At 35.6% G+C, this 23,531-nt stretch overlaps 1 protein-coding gene across 1 annotated transcript in view; it reads left to right on the forward strand.

Annotated features, from left to right (window-relative positions):
* The window catches only part of Pfdn1 (prefoldin subunit 1), a 57,731-nt gene that overhangs the window by 14,382 nt on the left and 19,818 nt on the right, over positions 1-23,531 (forward strand). Inside the window, exon 3 of the mRNA XM_027927902.2 lies at positions 11,556-11,640. Within this exon, the coding sequence (XP_027783703.1) occupies positions 11,556-11,640 (85 nt within the window). The remainder of the gene's footprint in view (positions 1-11,555; positions 11,641-23,531) is intronic.

A 23,531-nucleotide genomic window follows, 5' to 3' on the forward strand; every position in this document is an offset into this window, starting at 1 on the left:
TACCAGGGAATGATGGGAAAATCCTTTGATGGGTTGGGCATCTACGGCTGATCCTTTGTCCAATATGGTTCTAACCTTCAGTACTAAAGAAGATGCAGCTGTCTTTGCAGAAAAAAATGGATGGAGCTATGACATTGAAGAGAGGAAAGTTCCGAAACCCAAGTCCAAGTCTTATGTTGCAAACTTTTCTTGGAACAAAAGAACAAGAGTATCCACAAAATAGATTGGCACTGACTGTATCTCTACTTGACTGTGAATAAAGTCAGCTGTGCAGTATTTATCGCCCATGTATACATCTCTTAATCACCTAATAAATTTGACCTTAAAATTATAAAAAAAAATAAAGTTTTGGGACTTAGATGAGTAGGAATGTGATGATAGCATTAATAGAAGCTGAAGCTGAGGTAGTGAAATTGCTTGTCTGGGATGTTGGTATGGGTAGATAAAATGAGCTTAATGTGGGACATACAAGTAGAATGACCTTTAGATACTGGATGTAGTGCAGATTATAGGGGTTGACATTATTTTGAGTATCATTGTACCAGTTGAACCTTTGAAAATAAATGAATTCTTTGGATAGAGAGCTTTAGCAGAGAGCCTTGTATAAGTGCTTGCAATATGGGCAGTGGAGAAGAAAGGGGGGGGAAGGTTTTATGGGTGTAGCACTGGAGAGTACAGTACAGAGATACAGCAGCATCCCTCAGAGTTAAGACTTGAGCCTATAGTGTTCTCTGTAGATTTCTTATGCCTGAGGTACAGCAGGTCTAAGTGCTCTATTTCTCAGTTATAATCTAATACTACATTATTGTTATCATTTTGGTAGTGAGGATTGAACCTAGTGGGGCTTTACCGCTGAGCTACATCTTCAGCAAACCCTCCCCTCATTTTTTTTTGATACAGTGTTTCACTGAGTTGCTGAGGCTGACCTCAAACTTGCCATCTTTCTGTCTCAAGTCTCTTAAGTCATGGATTACAGGCATGTGCCACTACCCCCAGCTAGCACTACATTGTTTATTCTGTTGCTCAAATAGAGGTTGGCTTTCAGGGTCAGTCAGGGAAATGTAGTGAGATACGTTTGGGCATTGAGAGTTCTTTCAGATTGTTGCCTGTGTCCTTTTAACATGTTCCTAACATTCATTCATTCATTTATTTATTAAAATATAGTGTAGTTGGACACAACACCTGTTTATTTCACTTGCTTATTTATTTATTTTTGTATGTGGTGCTGAGGATCGAACCCAGGGTCTCACCTGTGCGAGGCGAGCGCTCTACCGCTGAGCCACAACCCCAGCCCCTAACTTTTATTTTTTTGAAGCAGTTTATGTTTAAGAGAAAAATTAAACAGAACAGACAGCTCTCACATACTCCCTTTCTACCTCCTCTTCCCCCACAGTTTCCTCTATGTATTTCCTCTACCTCTTACAACAGTATGGTGTAATTGTTAAAATTGGTGAAGAAATATTGATAAAACATTGTCTCAGCATTTTCCATATTGTTCAAATTAATGGGTTTAACTATAATGTTTCCACATAAGCATATATCATGTTCCAATTGTATCCTCCCTTCTGGTTACCCTCTCTTATTCCTCCTCTTCTTCTCTAGTATTCATTCCTTCCACTATTTTTAGACTCTTTCTTTTAATTCTAGACTTGAATTAAAGAAAATTTAATTTCTTTACAAGAGAGAAAACTTGTCATATTTGTCTTTCTGTCTGGCTTATTTTATTTTATTATTTTTTTAATATTTATATTTTAGTTTTTGGCGGACACAACATCTTTGTTTGTATGTGGTGCTGAGGATCGAACTGGGGCCGCATGCATGCCAGGCGAGCGCGCTATTGCTTGAGCCACATCCCCAGCCCCTGGCTTATTTTATTTAACATGATGGTCTCTAGTTACATCCAATTTGACATGATTTTGTTCTCTTCTTCTTTCTCTTCTTGTGCACTGGGGTTAAACCCAGGGATGTTCTACCACTGAGCTACCACTGAGCTTTTTATTTTGAGACAGCATCTCTCTTCCCAGGTTGGCCGTGAACTTGTGGTCCTCCTTCCTCAGCCTTCTCAGTAGGTGGGATTACAGATGTGTGCCACCAAACATGACTGTTCTTTATGACTGAATAATACTCCAATATGTATATATACCATATTTTCTTTATTTGTAGACAGGCATCTAGGTTGATTGCATAGTGTAGATATTATGAATAGTGCCTCAAAACATGGGTATTCAAGTTGACAGGTTATTGTAGACTAAGATTAATAATTTACATTAGGGATCATTCTTTGTCCAGTCCTGGGTTTTGACAAATTATAATGTCTTGTATCCACTGTACATACCATAAGAATATTTTCCCTGTCCCTCAAATCCCATGTGCTCCATTTATCTATTCACCTTTTCCTTCCTCCCCACCACATCCTGCCTGCCTGCCTGCCTGCCTCTTCTTTTCCATGGTGAGTGCTTGCTGATCTTTCTGCTATCTCCATAGTTTGGCCTTTTCCAGAATGTAAGTTGGAATCACATGGTATATAGCCATTTCACAGTGGCTTCTTTTACTTAACAATAGGTGTTTACGGTTCCTCCCTGTCCTTTTGTAGTTGATAGTACATTCTTTTTTTTTTTTTCTGTTAAATAACATTCTATGAATGAAGACACGAATTGGTGTGAATATACTTTGTATACAACCATCTCACTGAGTTAGTTGCTCAGTGCCTCACTGTTGCTGAGGCTGGCTTTGAACTTACTATTCTCCTGCCTCAGCCTCCAAAGCTGCTGGGATTACAGGCATGCACCACTGTGCCAGCTCAGTACTGTTACTTTTTTTTTTTTTAAATATTTTTTTAGATGTTGATGGACCTTTATTTTATTGATTTATCTTTATATGGTGCTGAGAATTGAACCCAGTCCCTCATACATGCTAGGCAAGTGCTCTACCACTGAGCCACAACCCCAGCCCTCAATACTACTTCTTTAAGGTTACTTTTTTTAAAAAAATATATTTATTCTTAAGTGTTAAATGTTAGGTGGACACAGTATCTTTATTTTACATTTATGTGGTGCTGAGGATCGAACCCAGTACCCCACACATGCTAGGTGAGCATTCTACCACTGAGCCACAACTCCAGCCCCTAAGGTTACTTTTATTTATTCATTTGCAGTAGGTAAAGTCATTTTATAATAAGGCTGTTATTTCCATTTTGTTGGAAGTGAATTCATTTATTCATTTCCTGGATTGTTTATTGACTTTTTTTTTTTTTTAAAAAAGACATTCACTATGTTGCCTAGGATGGTCCTGAACTGCTGGGCTCAAGCAGTCCTCCTGTCTCAGCCTCCAGAGTTGTTGAGACTGTAGGAATGCACCATCATGCCTGGCTTTGGCTTTTTATTTTTTGAGGTGTAATGTACATAGAGTAAAACTTATCCTTTATAGTTACACAGTTTTATAAGTTTTGACAAGTGCATGCTATTATGTAATTACCACTATAGTCAAGCTAGAGAATAGTCACATCAACTCAAAAGCATGGCTTCATGTTTCATGTTTCGTACTCTCCTTTTACTTCCATTCCCTGACAACCATTGATTTTTTTCTGTCCTTGTAATTTTGCCTTTTATTTATTTAAAAAGTGCTATGTGAAAAGAATTATACCATATGTAGACTTTTTGTATCTACTTTAACTTAGCATAATGTTTTTGTGATTTCTCCATATTGCTGCATGCAACAGTCATTTGTTCACTTTATTTGCAGCCACTTGGGAAAAGAGTTAGTGGTTTCTTTTTTTAAAAAAAAATTTATTTTTTAATTGTAGTTGGACACAGTACCTTTATTTTATTTATTTATATGTGGTGCTAAGGATCGAACCCAAGGCTCCACATGTGTGAGGTGAGTACTCTACTGCTGAGCCACAACCCCAGCCCCGAGTTAGTGGTTTCTTATAGACCAATCATATTCCATTCAACCCATCATTTCCATCTGTAGGTAACTGTACAGCTACACACTGAAATGCTATTCAATAATAAAGCAAATCAATGATTTTTAGGGGTGGGAGAAAAGGATAATAATAATTATTATTATTATTCTGTGTTTTAACTTTTTTGGGTACTGGGGATTGAACACAGGGTGCTTTACCACTGACCCACATCCTCAGCCTTTTCTTTTCGTTTCGTTTCGTTTAATTTCATTTTTATTTTTGAGACAGGGTCTCCCTGAGTTGCTTAGGGCTTTGCTAAATTGCTGAGGTTGGCCTTGAACTTGATCCTCCTTCCTCAGCCTCCAGAGTTGCTAAGATTCCCAGAGTTGCTAGGATTCCCAGTATGCACCACCACGCCTACTTCTCTTATGTTTTAATTTCTTAACTTCCAAACTGTTTTCCATAGCAGCTGTACCATTTTGCATTTTACACACACACACACACACACATTTTTTTTCATACCTTTATTTATTTATCTTTTTATGTGGTGCTGAGGATGGAACTGAGGACCTCACACATGCCAGGCAAGTGCTGTACCACTGAGCCACAACCTCAGGCCCCCATTTTGCATTCTTGCCTGCAATGTGTGAAGATTCTGGGATCTCTCCAGGGTCTTATTATCTTTTTGATTATTGCTGTTCTAGTAGGTGTGATTATCCTTTTAATTCTAACCTATTTATGTGTTTTAATTTGAAACAGTTTTCTTGTAGACTGAATGTAATTGGGTCATGCTTTTAATCTAGTGGGATAGTCTTTGTCTTTTAGTTTATATTAATTATATTTCTAACAATGGTTGCTATGACTGTGTTTAAATCTACTACCTTGCTACTTGTTTTCGTTTCATTTATTCTTTTTAAAAAAATTTATTTACTCTAATTTGTTATACATGACAGCAGAATGCATTTCAATTCATAGTCCAAATATAGAGCACAATTTTTCATGTCTCTGGTTGTACACAAAGTAGAGTCACACTATCCGTGTTTTCATACATGTACCGAGGTAAAAATGTCCATCTCATTCCACCATTTTTTCCTACCCCCATGCTCCCTCCCTTTCGCTCCATCTCCTTTGCCCTATCTAAAATTCCTTCATTCCTCCCATGCTCCCCCGCCAATCCCCATTGTGGATCAGCATTCACATATCAGAGAAAACATTCAGCCTTCATTTATTCTTTATTCCTTTTTTCCCCTGCTTTCTTGGATTCTTTGGTTAATAATTTTTTATCTTTTTGCAGTGCTGGGGATTGAACCCAGGGTTTCATGTGTGTTAGGGGAATGCTTTACCACTGAGCTGAGCTAAATCCTCAGCCCTGATTTTTTTTTTTTTTAATGATTCTGTTTTATCTTTGGTTTACTAAGGATTCCTTTTTTTTTTTTCCCCTTCTGTTTCAGCAATTGAACCCAATGGCACTTAACCACTGAACCACATCCTCTCCTTTATTTAATTAATTTATTTATTTTTGAGACAGGTCTCACTATATTGCTCAGAGCCTCATTAAGTTGCTGAGGCTGACTTTGAACTTGTGATCCTTCCGCTCCAGCCTCCTGAGCTGCTGGGATTATAGGCAGCTCCTGTTAAATTTTCTAAATTTAGTGTTTATCTTGTGTTTTCTATTATCCATCTCTAATTTATCATAATCTACCTCAGATATTATTATACCACTTCATCTTTATATGTCAGATTTGTCTCTTCCATCCTTTGTTTTATTGTTACACATTTTACATATGAGCTCATGGTGTGTTGCTATTGTTTTTGTTTTAGATGAGGGATTAGCAAGCTTTTTCTTTTTTTTTTTGGTAATAAGTCAGTAATAATGCATTTTGATTTTGCTAGTCATAGGATCTCTGCCACAACTTAATGCTGCCACTGTAGTGAGGAAGTAGCCCTTGACTTTATATAAACAAATGAACATGGCTGGATTGACCTGCAAACTAGTTTGCCAACTAGTTTTTAAAATGATACCTCTGTTGTTATTATAGGACAAACATCTATTATATTCATTCTAATTTATACGATTTTCAGTACTTTTGTTTCTTTATATGTTGCCATGTTATACTCCTTTTTAAATTTTTAATTAAATTTTAATAGCATGTGTGAATGGTGTATATTAATGTGGTTCAGTGTGATATTTCCATGTATATAGTGTGTACTGATAAAATCCAATCACCATCCTGCTTCCAGGCTCTACTATTCTATCAGGTTAACTCTCTTTAGCTTCCAATATATAAAAAAGAACATGTAATACTTTCTGCATCTGGCTTCTTTCTTTCTTTTTTAAAGTTTTTTCCCTCTATTTTTAAAAATTGGTGCATTATAATTGTACATATGGTGAGATTTGTTGTTAAGTATTTGTATGTGCAGACAATATAACAACATAATTTGGCCAATATCATTCCCCAGAATTTTCCCTTTCTTTCCTCTCCTCTGCTCCCTCCCCCTTGTCCCTTTCCTCTATTGATCTCCCTTTGATTTTCATGAGACACGCCCCCCCACCCCTCTAGCTTCCACATGTGAGAGAAAACATATGATCCTTGACTTTCTGAGTTTGACTTATTTCATTTAACATAATATTCTAAAGTTTCATCCATTTTTCTGCAAATGATGTAATTTCTTTCTTCTTTATGGCTGAATAAAACTCCGTTGTACATATATACACTACATTCTCTTCATCCATACCCCTACTGATGGACACCTAGGCTTGTTCCATAGTTTGGCAGTTGTGAACTGTGCTGCTGTAAACTTGGGTGTGCAGGTATCACTGTAGTATGCTGACTTTTTAATTCCGTAGGATACATACTGAGAAATGGTATAGATGGGTCATGTGGTAGTTCCATTGTGTTTTGTGTATTTCATTTAATATATGACCTTGAGTTCATCCTACTTTTTGTTTTTGCAAATGACAGGATTTTATTCTTATGACTGAATGATACTCCACCGTGTGTGTACCACATTTTCTTTATCCATTTATCTGTTGATGAGCTGCTAGGCTGATTCCATGTCTTATTTATTGTGAATAGTGACACAATAAACATAAGTGTGCAGGTATCTCTGGTATGTTATCATTTTCTTTGGATATATACCCAGAAGAGGGAGATAGCTTGGTATTTTTAGTATTTTTCTTTTTTTTTAAAGAAACCTCCATACTGTTCTCCATAACAGGAGTACTAATTTACATTCCTATCAACAGTAAATGAGTTCCTTTTTCTCCACATCCTAGCCAGCATTTATTATAGTTTTTTTTTTTTGATAATAGCCATTGTAACTGGGGTGAGATTATTGTGTTTTGATTTACATTTCCCTGATAGCTAATGATATGGAGCATTTTTTTCATATATTTGTTCCATTTGTATTTCTTCTGTTAGTATCTATTTAGTTCATTTGTCCATTTTATAATTAGATTACTTTTTTGTGAAGATTTTGAGTTCTTTACATGTTGTGGATATTAACTCTTCAAAATGAATAGTTGGCAAATACTTTTGTCCCATTCTGTAGGTTGTCTTGTATTCTATTGTTTCTTTTGTTGTGCAGAAGCTTTTTAGTTTTATATAATCCCATTTATCAATTTTTGCTTTTACTTCCTGTGTTTTGGGGGTCCTAATCAGAAGATCATTATCTGTGTGAATGCCTTCAATGTCTTGAAGTTGTTTTCTTCTTGTAGTTTCTGACTTTCAGGTCTTACATTTAGATTTTGATCGTTTTGAGTTGATTTTAGTATAGGGTGAAAGGGGTCAAGTTTCAGTCTTCTGCATGTGGACATCCAGTTTTCTCAGTACTGTTGGTTGAAGATGCTGTCCTTTCTCCAATATATGTTTTTTTGGCACTTTTGTCTCAAATCAGTAGGCTATATATATATATATATATATATATATATATATATATATAGGCTTATTTGTGGGATTTCTGTTCTGTTCCTTTGGTCTATATGTGTGTTTTTATGCGAGTACCATGGGGTTTTTGGTTACTGTGGTTCTGAGGTATCAATAATTTAGTACTCCATCTTTGTTCTGTTTGTTCAGGATTGCTTTGGCTATTTGGTTCTTTTTGGGCTTCCATATGAATTTTTGGATTATTTTTTAGTTCTGTAAAAGATTTCATTTGATGAAGATTGTATTGAATGTTTATGACTTGTGGGCAAAATGGGCATTTTAATAATATTCTTTAAAATGATGAACATATGGGAGGTCTTTCCTTTTTTATAGGGCTATATGACATTGATTTCCAGATGAAAATAGAGACTTTTTAAAAAAAAAAAAATACATATATATATATTTTTTTTAGAGAGAGAGAGAGAGAGAATTTTTTAATATTTATTTTTCAGTTCTCGGCGGTCACAACATCTTTGTTTGTATGTGGTGCTGAGGATCGAACCCGGGCCGCACGCATGCCAGGCGAGCTCGCTATACTGCTTGAGCCACATCCCCAGCCCGAAAATAGAGACCTTTTACAAAGCAGTAACTCTAATCTAGGTTCTATAATCCTGAGTATTATAAGCATGTTATCTGTGTATCATTTGTCATATTAGAATATTTTCCGTCTTCATGGTTTATTTTTCCTTTTATGGCACATTATGAGCTCCAGAATTCTTTTTCTTCCATTTGGTTTTTCATTAACAATCAGGGTCTCTATGAGATTCTTTACTTGGAGAAATTGTGTACCTAATATTTATCTATGATAATAAGACTTAAAATTGTATTATGATATATCCTCTCAATAGAATCTGATATTTCACTGCCTTTTTATTTTATTTTTTATTTTTATTGGAAAGGAAGAAGTAATACAGTCTGTATTTGTAGATTATATGAGTGTCTATCTGGAGAAGTAAAAAAATCCTAGGAGAAAAGTAGTGTTAAAGGTGGAGCCTGGTCCATCAGCCCTGAGCCAGCAGTGATCATGCAACAGCTGGCTATAATGGATAGCTAATTAGGGGACTGTCATTCAGCATTACCAAGCCTGTCCCCAGTGATGCAAATAGAGGGCAATAGGAATCCCGAACAGGGCTGTTGGAGGTGAAAATAAGAGAACATTTTGATTGGAGGTAAAAATAAAAGAACATTTTGATGTTTTCTAGTAAAGTTGACAATTCAGATACCCTGAATCAGCAATTCCACTCCCAAGCACATACCCTAAACAAACTCAGGGATGTGATTGTGAAAGCACACACACATTCCTGTACAATGTTCACAGTGACATTTAAAAAAATTCTCAGGTTGTCAATAAGCCACATGTCCATTAAGAGTGAAATGAGTAAATATGCTGTGGTGTATTGAAACAAGATGTACAATAACAAGCATGAATGAATTAAGAATTAGCTACACGACTGAAGCGCTTTTTTTTTTTTTTTTTGTGGTACTGGGGTTTAATCCCAGTGGTACTTTACCCTAAGCTACATTTGCTTCACTGCCTTTTTAAACAGCAGATAATGTGTTTCCTAAAGACTGTTTTCCCAGAAATCTAGGCATTTCAATTTCCTATAATGTATCTATGCCCTTTCTTGAATTGGAAACTAAACCAAATTTTTCATGAATTTTTATGTGTGAATATTGACCGTGTTATTATTCTTTAAGGTAAACAGTTGAGTTTACACAGTACTCATCCTTGTTTAAAATTTCATGACTGAGATGCCTTAGGCTTATGGTAGTAGGTTGGTCAGCCTTAGTCCTTTAAAGTTGGCACAGTCCAATATAACTACCTCGGGGATGTGTGACCATGGAAAAATGTTTTTGTTGTTAGTGTTCTTGCTTTCTAGTAATTTTATTTTCTGCTCAAGGGATTTAGTATCTGTGCAGATAGTTTCTTTTTAAAGGCCACATAAGTAATGACTTGACCTCTAATCTTAGCTTTGAAAATTTCCCAGACACTAATAAAGATTTGATGTCTGATGACCTATTATTTGAGAATACTACTAATTGGCCAGCAATCAATGCTATTTAAAAATGTGCATTTTACTTTGAAAATTATTTTCGTGGCTAAAACACTTGGTGAAATTATGCATGCAATGATAAAATTTGTCAACTCTTGGGCCTTGTTTTATAATGCCTTTTACTTGGTGTCACTAAGACCTAATGCAGTTCAAAACAACTCTTCTTCTCAAATACTAGCATGATTCAGTTCTGAAAAAAATATTCTATTCACTATAGTCTTATCCAAAGTATTCTTGGACCCAGTAAGTAAGAACATTTTAGACACCAAGTGTTCTATAGGAAAAGACCTAGATTTAATCATTGTTTTTCATGAATATGGTCAGTCTTTCTAGTACATGTATGAGCAAGTTGACTTTTTTTTTTTTAAACAAAGGATCAAGTTACTGCTGAAGACTTGATCATTGATTAAATTATCTAGGATGACTATTATGTCACAGTGGTAGTGTGACTTAATAATTACTAGAGTGAAAAAGAGTAGTTCACCAGATTGTATTAATATATGTGACAAAGTGTAATTATGAGTAAGGAAAAAGAAATTTCCTCCCAAAATGTCAGGGAGTAGCTAGGTGTTTTTTTTGTTCTCTTTTTACTTGTCTTATATCTATGATAACACATATATCCTCTGCTTGAGAGCCTAACTAGATGGTGGTGTTTTTGTGGAGCTAGCAGAGAAAATTGAATATTGCTACCTTGATATGTTTTCTTTGTTGACTTTTTTGTTAAGAAGTGTTATTTAGTTCTTTGTTGCTAAACTCTATGTGCAAAGAGAAGAAATAGTCTGATTAATTAATTATAATCTTTAATTGAAATCTGTTTTAGCTTAGATAATCCTGAAAGCGGTTTGAGCACTGGGGTTTTCTCTTGGTTCCAGTTGAAGGAAACTCCTTTAGTTCATTTATTTGAGCAATAAAAGAGCTTGTTCTTCCCTTCCCTGAAGCAAAAATTATGAACATAAAGCCACAAAACAGATTCAGTGTTAATTTTTAAAGAAGCTTCCCCCTATTTCCACCCTCATCAGTGGCGAATAATATGCCTATGTTGGAAAAAGTTGAAATTTTCCACTTGTGCATTTGAGCTTTTCAGAGGTATTATACACTCTGGAAATAATAATAAAAGATACTGGGCTTATACAGTGCTTTTTGTGTGAGGAACTCATATAACACTAATGCATTGATCCTAACACAGTACTTGATTGTGACTTTAAAAGGTCATGAGTTACTGCTGTTACAAGGAAAAAAGAAAAGAAAAAAGATGAAGGGAAGCTTCAATTTACAAATATTATTTAAAAAAATCCAGATAAAATTAAATTATATAAATGTAAAAATAAAAGTTATAGGGATTTTTATCATTTGTTGACTTTTTTGTTAGTTTGTGGTATTTATTTTTTTATTATTATTTTTTTGTATCTATGATTCTACTTAAAGTCTGATTCCCTTCTTAAATTAGAAAGCAGAGTGTACTTTTAAGCTTTTATTCCTTTTTAGCTAAGAAGGCTTAATACCTGTGGTGGTTTTTGAGTTTATTACAATATAACAGTGTATTTTATTTGTTCTGAACTGGGAAATTATCCTCTTAAGTTTTCTTAGTTTTTATATTTGTGGTATATAGCTATTGATTTTGACAAATACAGTGGTCATGTGGATTAATCTTCAACTTTTTGTGTTTTGTAGGTTTATTCTTCAATCCAAGGAAGTAATTCATAATCAGCTATTAGAGAAACAGAAAATAGCAGAAGAAAAAATTAAAGAATTAGAGGTAAAGTTTGAGTGAATATTGACAATAGCAGTCAGCTTTTATGAAAAAGTAATTATTTTGTGTCATGTTAAATGAAAATGTATGTCTGCCAAGGTTCATGTCACATTTTTATTGTTTATGTTAGAGCCGTGAAGTGGTCATATTCATGGCAGTGCATAAAACAAACAAAACAGTTTCTTTGGAGCTGTAGGCAGTTTTGAAGCTAGGATGCTATTAATCTGAATGTATTTCCTCTATTACCTTTGAATGGATGTTTCTATTTATTAAAAACCGTAAACAAGAGAGCAATGCATATTTAAAAACCATGTAGGTAGTGGATTGTGGAGGATGGGTAGGAGTGTGGGTAATGGTAACAGTTGTTAGAGACTCCTGGTATAATGTCTCTTATGTGTCGTAATTCCTTTAACCTACTTTAGATTCTAGACAAGTGAGGAAAACAAATTTTGCTTTATTTGTTTTAGTTAGGGAGAAAGATGAGAGGTAAGAGTAAGTTAGTAAATCTTTGGGACCTGGAATTTATTGGTATAGTTCCTTTATACATATTAAGATTTGATGGGGTGTTTTGGGCTTTCGTGAAAAGTCCATCATGCATACAATAAAAGTTAGATTTGACAGACCACTGGTAATTATTTCTTACGGATTAAGATTTCCCAAAGTGGGGGTGGATATGTCATGATTTCATAGGTCACTTTATCTAATTTCTGTATTATTTGAAGCACTGGTTTAGAAACTGACTCAGCCGTCTGCTGAATTGGGGAGCCGCCTCCTATAGTCTCCTGGGGATTTTTCAGGGCACTGACTTGGCATTGCCTGGTAGTGTATAGTATCCTAGGTTTCTTAGTTTGACTAACTGATCATTTAAACAAAGTCAATGAAAGATTTGAGTTGAAAGATGAATTGTAAAAACAAAAAGAAGCAAACAGTGAAACCTAGTGAAGAAAAAACTGTTGACCTGTGGTAACCAGGTAATTGTTGTATCCAGTCGTATCATTTTTATCAGCTCACCTGTTCACAGTAAATTTTATATCCTGTAGTGTTTTCACTTAAAAGAAACAAAATATCTGGAAATCCCCCACCAAAGTATTTTCATGTGTAGGCAAGACAAATACTTTGCAACTAGATATATGATTCTGAAAATTTTTCTTATTCATAAGTAGCAATAAGGGCATTAAAGTTTTCAAATGGTAATTTTATATAGTTCTCTTTTTATGAAAAGAAAGATCTGTGTAAGGATATTGAAAATGATATATGGGCTTTAAAATTGTTAACACTGTTTACCCTAAGGAAATTAGAGAGTTCTGATTTTCTGTTCTGATTTTCTTTTGCTTATTCAGTTAGTTGATCAGAAAGATGTGTGAGGTCTCCTAGATGATATTAAAAATTTCTCCATAGTCTGTTTAGTGAGCGGTGGTATTTATCTGATGTGCAAATGTTAGTCGTTACTGCATACAGAACTCAAAGTTGTGTTTTATGTTTTTAGGAACGTTCAGCTGTTTTAAATAGCATTCCACATTTCACTGACCTCTGATTTCCATTGTTGCTATGAGGTGTTTAATTGTTACTAATTTGTCTTTTCTCCTTGGCTACTGTGTGTGTGTGTGTGTGTGCATTGTATGTTTTACCAGGGATTTATCTCAGGTCCTTGCACACGCTAGGGAAACTATCTATGTCCCAGCCCTTTGTTTTGTATTTTGTGGAATAGGGATTGAACCCAGGGGTACACTACCACTGAGCTACATTTCCAGCCCCTTTTGTTTATTTATTTATTTTAAATTTTATGACGGAGTCTTGCTAAGTTGCTTAGGGCCTCTCTAAATTACTGAGGCAGGCCTCGAACCTGCAATCCTCCTGCCTCAGCCTTCAGAATTGCTGTTTCCAGCCTACATTGCATTTTAACTGGTTTTCCTCCTTCTAGCCTTCCCTCTTTTAGTCCTTCTAGCACATTTAAGTTAGAATGACCTTTCTGTGATGTAAATTTGGTAATATTACTCCCTTTTGTAAAAATTAATTGTTGTTCTATGGTAAAAATCAAACATTTTAATATATTTTCAGGACTCTTTATGAAATGACTTCTTTTTATTTCTCTGTCTTCCCTCATTTCCTTAGCCTTCTGAAATATTCTGAACTTTTGGAATTTCTTGTGCTTTCTTTGTTTCTAGTAGATTTTTTAAAGATTCTTCCACCTGAACATGTCCTTCTGCCTTTACCAGCTCCATGTACTAATCCTTCAGTTTTTAGAATACGGCTACTTTTCTCAAGAAGCATTTTCTAATTTCTTAAATTATGTGCTGCTTTCTTCTACTCCCTATTTATTCTTTTAGCTTCTTAGCACAGTTTGGGAATTTGGGAATATAAACTATGACTAGTTGAAGTAAATCACAAATATGATTTTCTATTGAATAAGATAGGATAGGGAATCCTATTAAGGCTTTTATTCCCCCAAAGTAAAGGCCACTCCATGAAAATAAACCAGAAGCATTCCAAACATTCCAGCCAAGCCTTTGTCTCAAATTGGGGAAAATGGAAGTGGGTAGGAGTAGACTTGAATAGAGGGTATAGGAAAGTTCAATTTCAAGGACTAAAAGGGCACAGCCAATTAGAAGGTCATGGGCTGAACCAACAGCATTGGTACTTTTCTAATATCTGTTTACCAGAGATTTTGACCAGTAGCACTGGTACTTTTCCAAGACCTGATTAGCATAGATATTGATCAGTGCCCCTACTCTGTAGCTGTATAACCCCCAAGACTAGTACATTTAAATGGCAACCTCTATTTGATTCCCTCTCACCCTGTAGGAGCTCTTTCTCTTTTCTTCTCCCTTAAAGAACTCCTGCTCTTAGGCTCACTCTTCCTCATCCAGGGATTTCATTCTCTTCATTTGTGAGACAAGAATTTAGAAGGGAGGCACTGGTAGGAGGCTGGGTTCTGCTGTAACACTAAAGCAGCAGAGGCTGAAAATCTAGTTTCAGTGTTACTTAGAAAGCTTGATGTAGATTTTAGAAATCTAAATGTTTTTTTCTAAAGCCTCCCAGTTGTTGTTCCTCTTCTAAATACAGTCTTTTCTTTTGTACCCTAGTATTTATTGCCAGTACAATTTATTTCATCTTAATCCTGTATAATTATCATCACCATCATTATACCTTGCAATTAAGTGGGGAAGCACAATTTATACAAAACTTTGCAGACAAAGGACAGGCTGTTTCCTTTTACATGTATTCATCTCTGAAAGAGTAAGTTTCTTTTTGGTCTGGGTCATAAGTCTAATTTTTAATTAAAGTGTTAACTTGTTTCATTAAGTAGTCCACTGTGTATGCCTCATTACCCTCTACCAATAGTCTGTATGAATGACACTGTGGACAGACCTTTTCTTTGATATAGTTGTTCAGCTTCTCTGACCTGAAAGCTCATCTTCATGGTATTTCTTAGATTCCTTTTTACTCAGCTCTGTTCTTACTGTTTTTTTGTTTGTTGTCTTCAGATCCACTCCCCATTTATTTTATGCCATTTTTTTTTTATTAATGAATGTAAAGTTTACTTAGAATTTGTTTAGTTTTTGATAGCCACTAAGTTGGCTGACATGGATGGAAGTCCTTTTGATAGAGAGTGATATTCCTTACTGGAAGATAAAGACAATCACTGTCTTAGCATGCATCTAAAATTATGAATGTGTATATGTAAAATAACCATAATCATTAAATTTTTTTTTTTAGTTGTAGGTGGACATAATTCCTTTATTTTACTTATTTGTTTTTATGTGGTGCTGAGGATCCAATCCAGTGCCTTAAACGTGCTAGACAAGCTCTCTACCACAACCCCAGCCCAAACATAATTATTTTAATGAAGCGTTTTCAAACAGTATTACAATATGATAATGTTTTATAGATTTTAATTTTTCCTTTATAAAGATGATAGGTCAAGTTCTAGGAGGAAATTACAACCATGTTATCAAAATAGTGATTAGTAGAACAATGATGCTGGTCCTGTTCATGAGAACATACAAAACAGTGCTTTGGGGATGATAGAGTAACCATATTATTTATGTCATTATTTGAGGAGGTTCTTTATTTTTAAAAAATACTGATAGTAAGCCAGGGTGATAGTACATACCTATAATCCCAGCAATTTGGAAGGCTGAGGAAGGAAGATCAGTAATTTTGTGAGGCCCTGTCTCAAAATAAAAAATAAAAATTGGGCTGGAAATGTAGCTCAGTGGTAAAGTGCCTCTGGGTTCAAACCTCAGTACCAAAAAAATACTATATAACTTCTTAAAGCAGATAACAGGTGTATAATAGTTAATATAGTATATGTTGTTATTAGAAAAAGTGTAAAAGCACAGTTTTAAAAAATAACTGGGTTTGGTGGCTCAGGCCTGTAATCTCAGCTATTCTGGAGGCTGAGGCAGGAGGATCATAAGTTCAGGGTCAGCCTGAGCAATTTAGTGAGACCCTGCCTCAAAAGTTTAAAAAAAGGGCTGAGGATGTAGCTTAGTGGTAGAGTGCTTGCCTACAAAGGCTCTGGTTTGAAACCTTAGAATAGCAAAACCCAACCAAACCAAACAAACAAAAACACTCACCAAAAACATAATTGTTTAGGATTTAGAATTATGATTTTTTTGAGTCTCATTAGTCTTTGTAAAGTAGTTTTTTAAAAAGATGTGTAACATTATTAGGAAGAAATCCTTTTTTGACAAAATTCAGTTTTAAAGTTTAAATTATTGATTGAGGAGATTGGTGTCTTCTGAAGAGTGCAAAATGCATTTTATATTTTTGCTCACTCTTTTGGATGTAAGAAGGAAACAATTACTTATTGTCCTCTTTTGCAGTTTTGAAAACTTAGCTTCAGCATTCAGATGAGCTAGAATTTCCACTATTGTGAATTCTAGGCAGTAAGCTTTTAGTGATATGTGTGAACACATTTACAGTTGTTCCCATATGTCATTTATGTTCTCTGTCTTGTTTCAGATGTGGACCAAAAAATTACTAGTTAAGGCTAATCTGCCTTCAACTAAAAGCCTCTTATATTTTAGGTGCATGCATATACTGGTAACCACCATCCTTCCCCTCTATCTCCAGCAGGATTACCACCCCTTCCACCTCCCAGTAAGCTCAGCAATGACAGAATAAGGAAACCCATGGCCTTCTGTCCCTGGCTTAGTGCCACTTCTGATACAGAGTGTTGGAATTCTTGGATTGTTGAAATAGTTCTCCAGCCCAGGGTATCAGTAAAATCTAAAAAAAAAATTATGTAAAGCTCTGACTTGCAATGTCCTGACTCTCCCACAAAAATGACAGTTTTGGTCACCAAGTGGTTCCTGAACTTAAGTGGAAAGAAAAGTGATGAGAGAACTGGACGGGAAGTGCCTGTGTCACCCTGCAATTGGGTTAGTTCTGATATTCTGATGAGAACATGTTTTGGAGAAATTCCCATGATTGAGGAAATTTTATTCTGCCTCTTGAGGGTGTTTTTTTTTTTTCCCCATAGCATGGATTGCACTTGGGTAGATGTCCAGTTTTGCCCTGGGTACATTTCTGAGTTGGTACTATTTTGTGTGTCATGGGACCCCTCTTTGGATGTGATATCCAGTGGACTCTACTATATGATTGGCAGTGATTCTTTTTTTTTTTAAATATTTTTTAGTTGTGATGGACACAATGTCTTTATTTTGTTTATTTATTTTTGTGTGGTGCTGAGGATGGAACCCAGTGCCTCACATATGTGAGGCAAGCACTCTGCCACTGAGCTACAACCCCAGCCCACACTGATTCTTATCTGTGTTTTCAGTGAAGAGGGGAGGTGAGAGCAGAGCCAGTGGTGTAATGTTTTTATACGAAGTGTCCGAATGGTTCAACTGCTTGCATAACTCAAAGTTTAGAATCCATTAAAATTTTAGTCATTTATTTATTTTGTAGTAAAATGAGCATTTATAGAAATATGCATTAAATAATGTGTATAACTGAATAAGTAGTTATAAAGCAAATACCTGTAATGATTTTCAGGCTGAGCAATTGAATAATTGAATATTGGCAAGACAGTAGATCTGCCCCGTCCACCCCTGTTGTCCACTCCCTGGTCCACTGCCATCCTGCCTACCTGCTCTGCAGCTAACCACTACCTTAACTTTGTTGATACCTTAATTTTGGTGATAATTATTTCCTTTTTAAAAAAATTTTACTACTTGCAATGTGTCCCTTAAAACAATAAAATTTAGAGGTTTTTTTGGACTTTATGAACAACATTACTCTATATTCTTTTTTGCCTTCTGTCTTTTGCTCAACATGTTTGTGAAATACATAGTTATCTGAGATCGTGATTTGTTCACTTTCATTTCTTTTTGGTAGCCTATTATATATAAGTGCCAGGCGGACAGTCCATTTTTATCCTTAACAAATCGAGATGTTCTCAGAGTGTACAGATTATTTCAGCCTCTTGTTTGGGGAGCTGTTGTTCAGAGATCACCCCTAATCCTCATTTGAGTTTTGAAAAAAAGTATAAAATGTCTCTATCCTCTTGCTAATTTTCTGCCCTCAGTAGTAGTAGCTAAATAGCTAGGTACTTATAGGTGCCTTTTCTTTCTTTCTTTTTTTTATATTTATTTTTTAGTTATAGGTGGACAACAATGTCTTTATTTTACTTTATATGGTGCTGAGGATTGAACCTAGTGCCTCACACATGCTAGGCAAGCGCTCTACCACTGAGCTACAGTCCCAGCCCGTCTTTTTTTTTTAATTTTAAAAAAGTGAATGCAAGTTGCCAGCATACTTTCTTTTCTGTGTTGTTTTCGACTTGGGGAGTCTTGAGTCAAGTGGTTTCTCTTATTGTCACATATGTTGGGATTTCAGATATGAATGCTTATATCTGTAGAGTTCATTTACATTCTCAACATTTGTAAAAATGGATGTTTGTTTTAAAATAGTTTTCAGTTATTTAAGACTTAAGTCTAAAAGAGCTTGGTGGTTGGAAACCCCAGAATTTATAGTTACCTGTATATAATCTCTGTGTCCTGATATATTAGGGCTCAATGTAGCTGCAGAATCATCCTCTATGGTTTTCAGAGAAGAGTAGGTGTATGTCCCCAAAAGCCATATGTGTTCTTTTTCTGCTTGATCATTCCTTTTATCAATATTATTAATGACTTTGTCTGCATATGTGTTGTAATCTGCATTCTAAAATTTGCCCAAATGTAAACTATCTATGATATATTTTATTTCCTCAAGAGAAATATTTTTTGGTTTGAGAACTTAGATGTGAACTCTACAGTTCAGATAGAGTGAGCCTTTTAACTGGATAGCTTTTATTTATGAATTTGTATAATACATTTTTACACATATTTTATATGCACATAATATACATAGCTTTGATATGATATCTTCCCTGATGGTACATCTTTATTTTGATTAAGGAAGGGAAAAGACTTGAGGAAATTGGGTTTGTATTCCAGTTAGCCAAGAGTTCATTTTTTTTTTTTTTGATTCAGTTATTCTTTTCTTCTTGTATACATTTGGAGTATCTTATTTCCTCTGTGAAGTACTTGCCTGTGTCCACACCAGACTATTCCTTTGAATGCTTCAGAGTTATTGACCTTAACCTTCATTGTTATATGCTTTATGTAGTATATACTTTTCTCTGTGTCTAACCATAAATATATGTCCTTATCCTCCTCTCTCCCATGCTTGAAAGTTCCTCAAGTGATTTTTGGACTTCTAGAGAGTAATTTCTTTCTTTCTTTTTTTTTTTTCAATATTTTTAGTTGTCAGTGGACCTTTATTTATGTTATGTGGTGCTGAGTATCAAACCCAGTACCTCACACATGCGAAGAAGAAGAAGGAAAAAAAAGAATGAATCAGACTCTCTTGTATTTTTCCTTAACCTAGTTTCTTCCTTTGATCAGTCTGTTTTCATACCACAGATGTCCTCTAACCTGAAGTTATAGATACTGGCCAGAAAAAGCAAGATTGTTTGTACTCAAAGTGGGGAAGGCCATACCTTTACGAATGAGCATGGTACATATGTCAGATCAAATGAACGGAATTCAAAGAACTGGCTTTTGAACCAACAGAGGTCTCCAAGTCTGTTAGATTTACTGTCGAGCATTTATTACCCTAAATTTCTAACTTAGAAGCCTATGTTAGAGTTCTTGGTTCTAGAATTAGGTTGATTCTAGTTCTAGGTTGTTGTTCTCTAAACTTCAGTTTCCTCATCTATAAAATCAGAGAATTGAATTCAAAGATCTTAGGGTCACTGCAGTCACTGTGTCAAGTTTTATCATTGTAGCTTTGACCCCCCCCCCCCCCCCCCGAATTACCACTTCAGGAACAAAAATGCTCCCTTAAAATGAAAAGACAGAAAGAAACAAAATAAAAAAGTAAAAACCACAAACAAACAAACAGTTTCCTTTCTGTTTAGATCATGACCTTACTTGAAATGTTTTATTGGAACCTTGTTTTTGAAGCAAAAATAAAATATAGTTGTCTGCCTACAACTTTGCCATCTAAAATGTAATATAAGATGATGGCATCTCCTTTGATACCTTTTGTAGTCACTTAAGTCATAGAGGTGTACATATGATGGCTTAAAGGTAGTATCTATTAGGCATCATCTGTTTTAGAGATGCATACTTTTGGGTAGAACTGTGCTGACAGCTTACTAACTTCACATACATAAGTCAACACGCCTAGAAAGATAGCATTTTATTCATTTGTAGTGCTTTATCCTATACTGTTTTATAAATACTTGGCACTTAGAATATTAGCATCTATGTCTGTGTTCAAAAAATGTTCATAATGATTAGATTCCTTCATGCACAAGGGCATTTTGTAACATGTATCTAATTTTTATACAATATATTTTATGAATTTCAGTTAATCTGATGTAGTTGTGTTACTTTCTTAGAGCTTTACCATTTTTATTTTACCTGTTTATTCATTTTTCAAATAATTTTTGCTGTTATTTCTTTTATAAAATGGGGATCATGCTATTGTTGCTGATTATGATTAATTGGATGAGTCTCTTCAGTCTCACTTTGTCTTATTTTCAAACAGATCTCTCACCTGCCACCAGCAAAATAAAAATATTTGAATTCCATCACTGATTATGTACCCCAAAGCCATTCTTTTGGGTACATAATCATTCTTTTTGGTACATAATCATCTTGTGGGGAACTTTTTCCAGAATGGGCACAGAGGCATTGTATTCCTCACTTTTGTATAAAATAGTTTAGTTCAATTGCTTCTGCTTTTGTTTTTAGGAAAACACATGTAAGGGTGGAACAGTACTCCAGGCCAGGAAACCTTATCAGTTTCCACTGGTGTTTTATACATACTCTGTTTTTATATGTCACTCTAAAGGCTCAAACTGTGTGATGCTGTAAAGACATGGAAAATGATTCTTTCTTAGGGTTGGAGGAAGTGATGACTAGTGTGTTTTTTTGCTGGTAGTATCTGATAATCCCCCTCCCTTTAGCTATTCTAGGCATGTTTCGTTGTCAGGCGTTGTCGGACTAAATTGCTAAAAATAACAAATAAGGGGAAGGCTGTTCTGAGGCCAGCTCTTGCCACTGTCTGTAATCTGTTTAATTTAGTTCCTAGGGAGAAAGGGCAAAAGGAACATGGTGCCATTCTCACTGAATGGATTTTTTTGTTCAAAGTGCTGACGAGAGAACATTGTTTGAGCTCTCCCTTTTCCCAAACCCCTAGGGCTTGTGTACCCACATCCACTTACAGTGTTGAGCCAGAGCTTGGGGGCCCAAAGAGCATGCTCTGATTCAGTGGTTGTGCTAGAGATTAACCAGGCAATTGTGGTCCTTTACTTATCTTTTAATGTGGCTTTTGACTGTGGAAATGTGCAGTTAGCCTATAAGAGAGAGAGAAAGAAGTCAAGTGCCTCTGAGTTCAATCCTCAATAACCACTCCCTCACTGCCAAAAAAAAAAAAAAAAAGACTAAAGCTTTGGATCTGGAATCATACATTTTCCTCCCCTTTATAATATTCACTGTCCAGTTGGAGAGGTCTGGGATGATTTCATGGGAGAGCGGGCATTTCTCTTGAGCTTTGTTGTTGTTGTTTGGATTGAACCCAGGGGCATTTAACCACTGAGCCACATCTCCAGCCCTTTTTAAATTTTGAGACAGGGTCTCACTAAATTGCTGAGGCTGGTTTTGTACTTGCAATTCTCCTATCTCAGATTTCCTGAGTTGCTGGGATAATAGGCATGCACCATCACACTTGATTCTCTTGAGCTTTGAAAGTTAGTTGGAATTTTGCTAGATAGGGCTGAAGCAGAGAAGAAAAGGCATTTCAAATCAAAGATAGCATGGACAAAAGTCTGGAAGTGGAATGATAGTTGTTCTGGAGTGTTGCAATGGAAAATTAGGCTACAAAGATTCATGGGAAAGGATTTGAAGCTAAGATGAATGAAATGAGCATTGCTTCTGCTCACTTTTTCTGTATACTACCTATTCTGGGCAAGTGATGATTCCCAGTACCAGTGTGATCATTCACTGGTTTGCACACAGCGTTCCATGTGGACTCCACAGAGGTTATCCTGCTACAGACATTCCACATATTTGTAGGAATAGATGTACTATTGCTAATTCATAGATTAGTTTCTCTAGTCATTTTCAAATTTCATAACTAATTTTAAAAGCAAATTGAAAGTTTGATTTGGGCCATATTGTCTTTGCAATACTATTAGTCATCCAGGTAGAGATGATGAATAGACAATTGGATATCTAAATCTAGAACTCTGGGCTACTGAAATAAAATTCTAAGAATTTCTATAAATTGTTAAATTTATAGGTGGCATTTAAAATATAGTACTGGATTATATCAACTAAGGGAAAAGGGTAGAGAAAGTTTGGTTTTGTGACCTGAGCCTTGGGTCCCTTTAGTGAATGTAAAGTGCTTTCAGAGGTGTGAACAGTGTACAGTGTGAGAGAACTGAGTGAATATTCACATGGGCAGTCCTCTGCTAAGAAAAGTCCAAGCTGAAGGATTGTGACCAATTTCCTCCATGGTTAGGGGGCTGCTTTTTCGAGCTGTTCAGGTTCATGGCTTTGTCGCAGCAGCAGGGGCCTTCACCTCTGTTGGACCTGAGTTGCAGGTGTTTTGCAGCCTTCCCTTATTGTACTGATCCTGGACTTGGACAGGCTTGGTTAGCTGAGGGAAGCAGGTTAGTTCTTTGTGGGAGGGGAATATGGAAGGTAGAGGTTGACATCAAGTTAGACTCAGAGCTGAGCACTCTCTGAGACCAACTTCAGGGAGGGAGTGGTTGAGCACATTATCAAATCCCTCTAGGGACTTTTTTTTTAATATTTATTTTTTTTAGGTGTAGATGGACACAACACAATGCCTTTTATTTTTATGTGGTGCTGAGGTTCGAACCCAGGTCCCGCACTTGTTAGGCAAGTGCTCTACGGCTGAGCCACAATCCCAGCTCCCCTCTAGGGACTTTTTAATCTTCAAATTTAGTTCAAAATTAATAGACAGGTCTGGGGATATATCTCAATGGGTAGAGTACTTGCTTTGCATGCATAAAGCCCTAGGTTCAATCCCCAGCACCACACACACAAAAACAAAACAAAACAAAGAACCTACTATATGTATTTGCTTTTACCTGTGGAAATACTCTACACACCCCTGAATTTTACTCATGATACCATAATATATATGATGGAGTTTCTAATCTTCTTTACTTTAAACAAATTAGTACCTTAACTATTCCTTATGCACAGTTAAACACATGTACACACACTTTCCTACCCTCTTTGATATCCAAGTATATGCTAAGAAAAGCTTCAACCTTTTAGAATAATTTTTATCTTAAGGGTTCTTAGGAAAGTAGTAGTTACTTCTTTTCTTTGCTCTGGTGTGCATAACAAATTTGACTCTGCCAA

The sequence above is a fragment of the Marmota flaviventris genome, chromosome 5 (genome assembly GCF_047511675.1).
Source record: "Marmota flaviventris isolate mMarFla1 chromosome 5, mMarFla1.hap1, whole genome shotgun sequence".
NCBI classification, from domain to species: domain Eukaryota; kingdom Metazoa; phylum Chordata; class Mammalia; order Rodentia; family Sciuridae; genus Marmota; species Marmota flaviventris.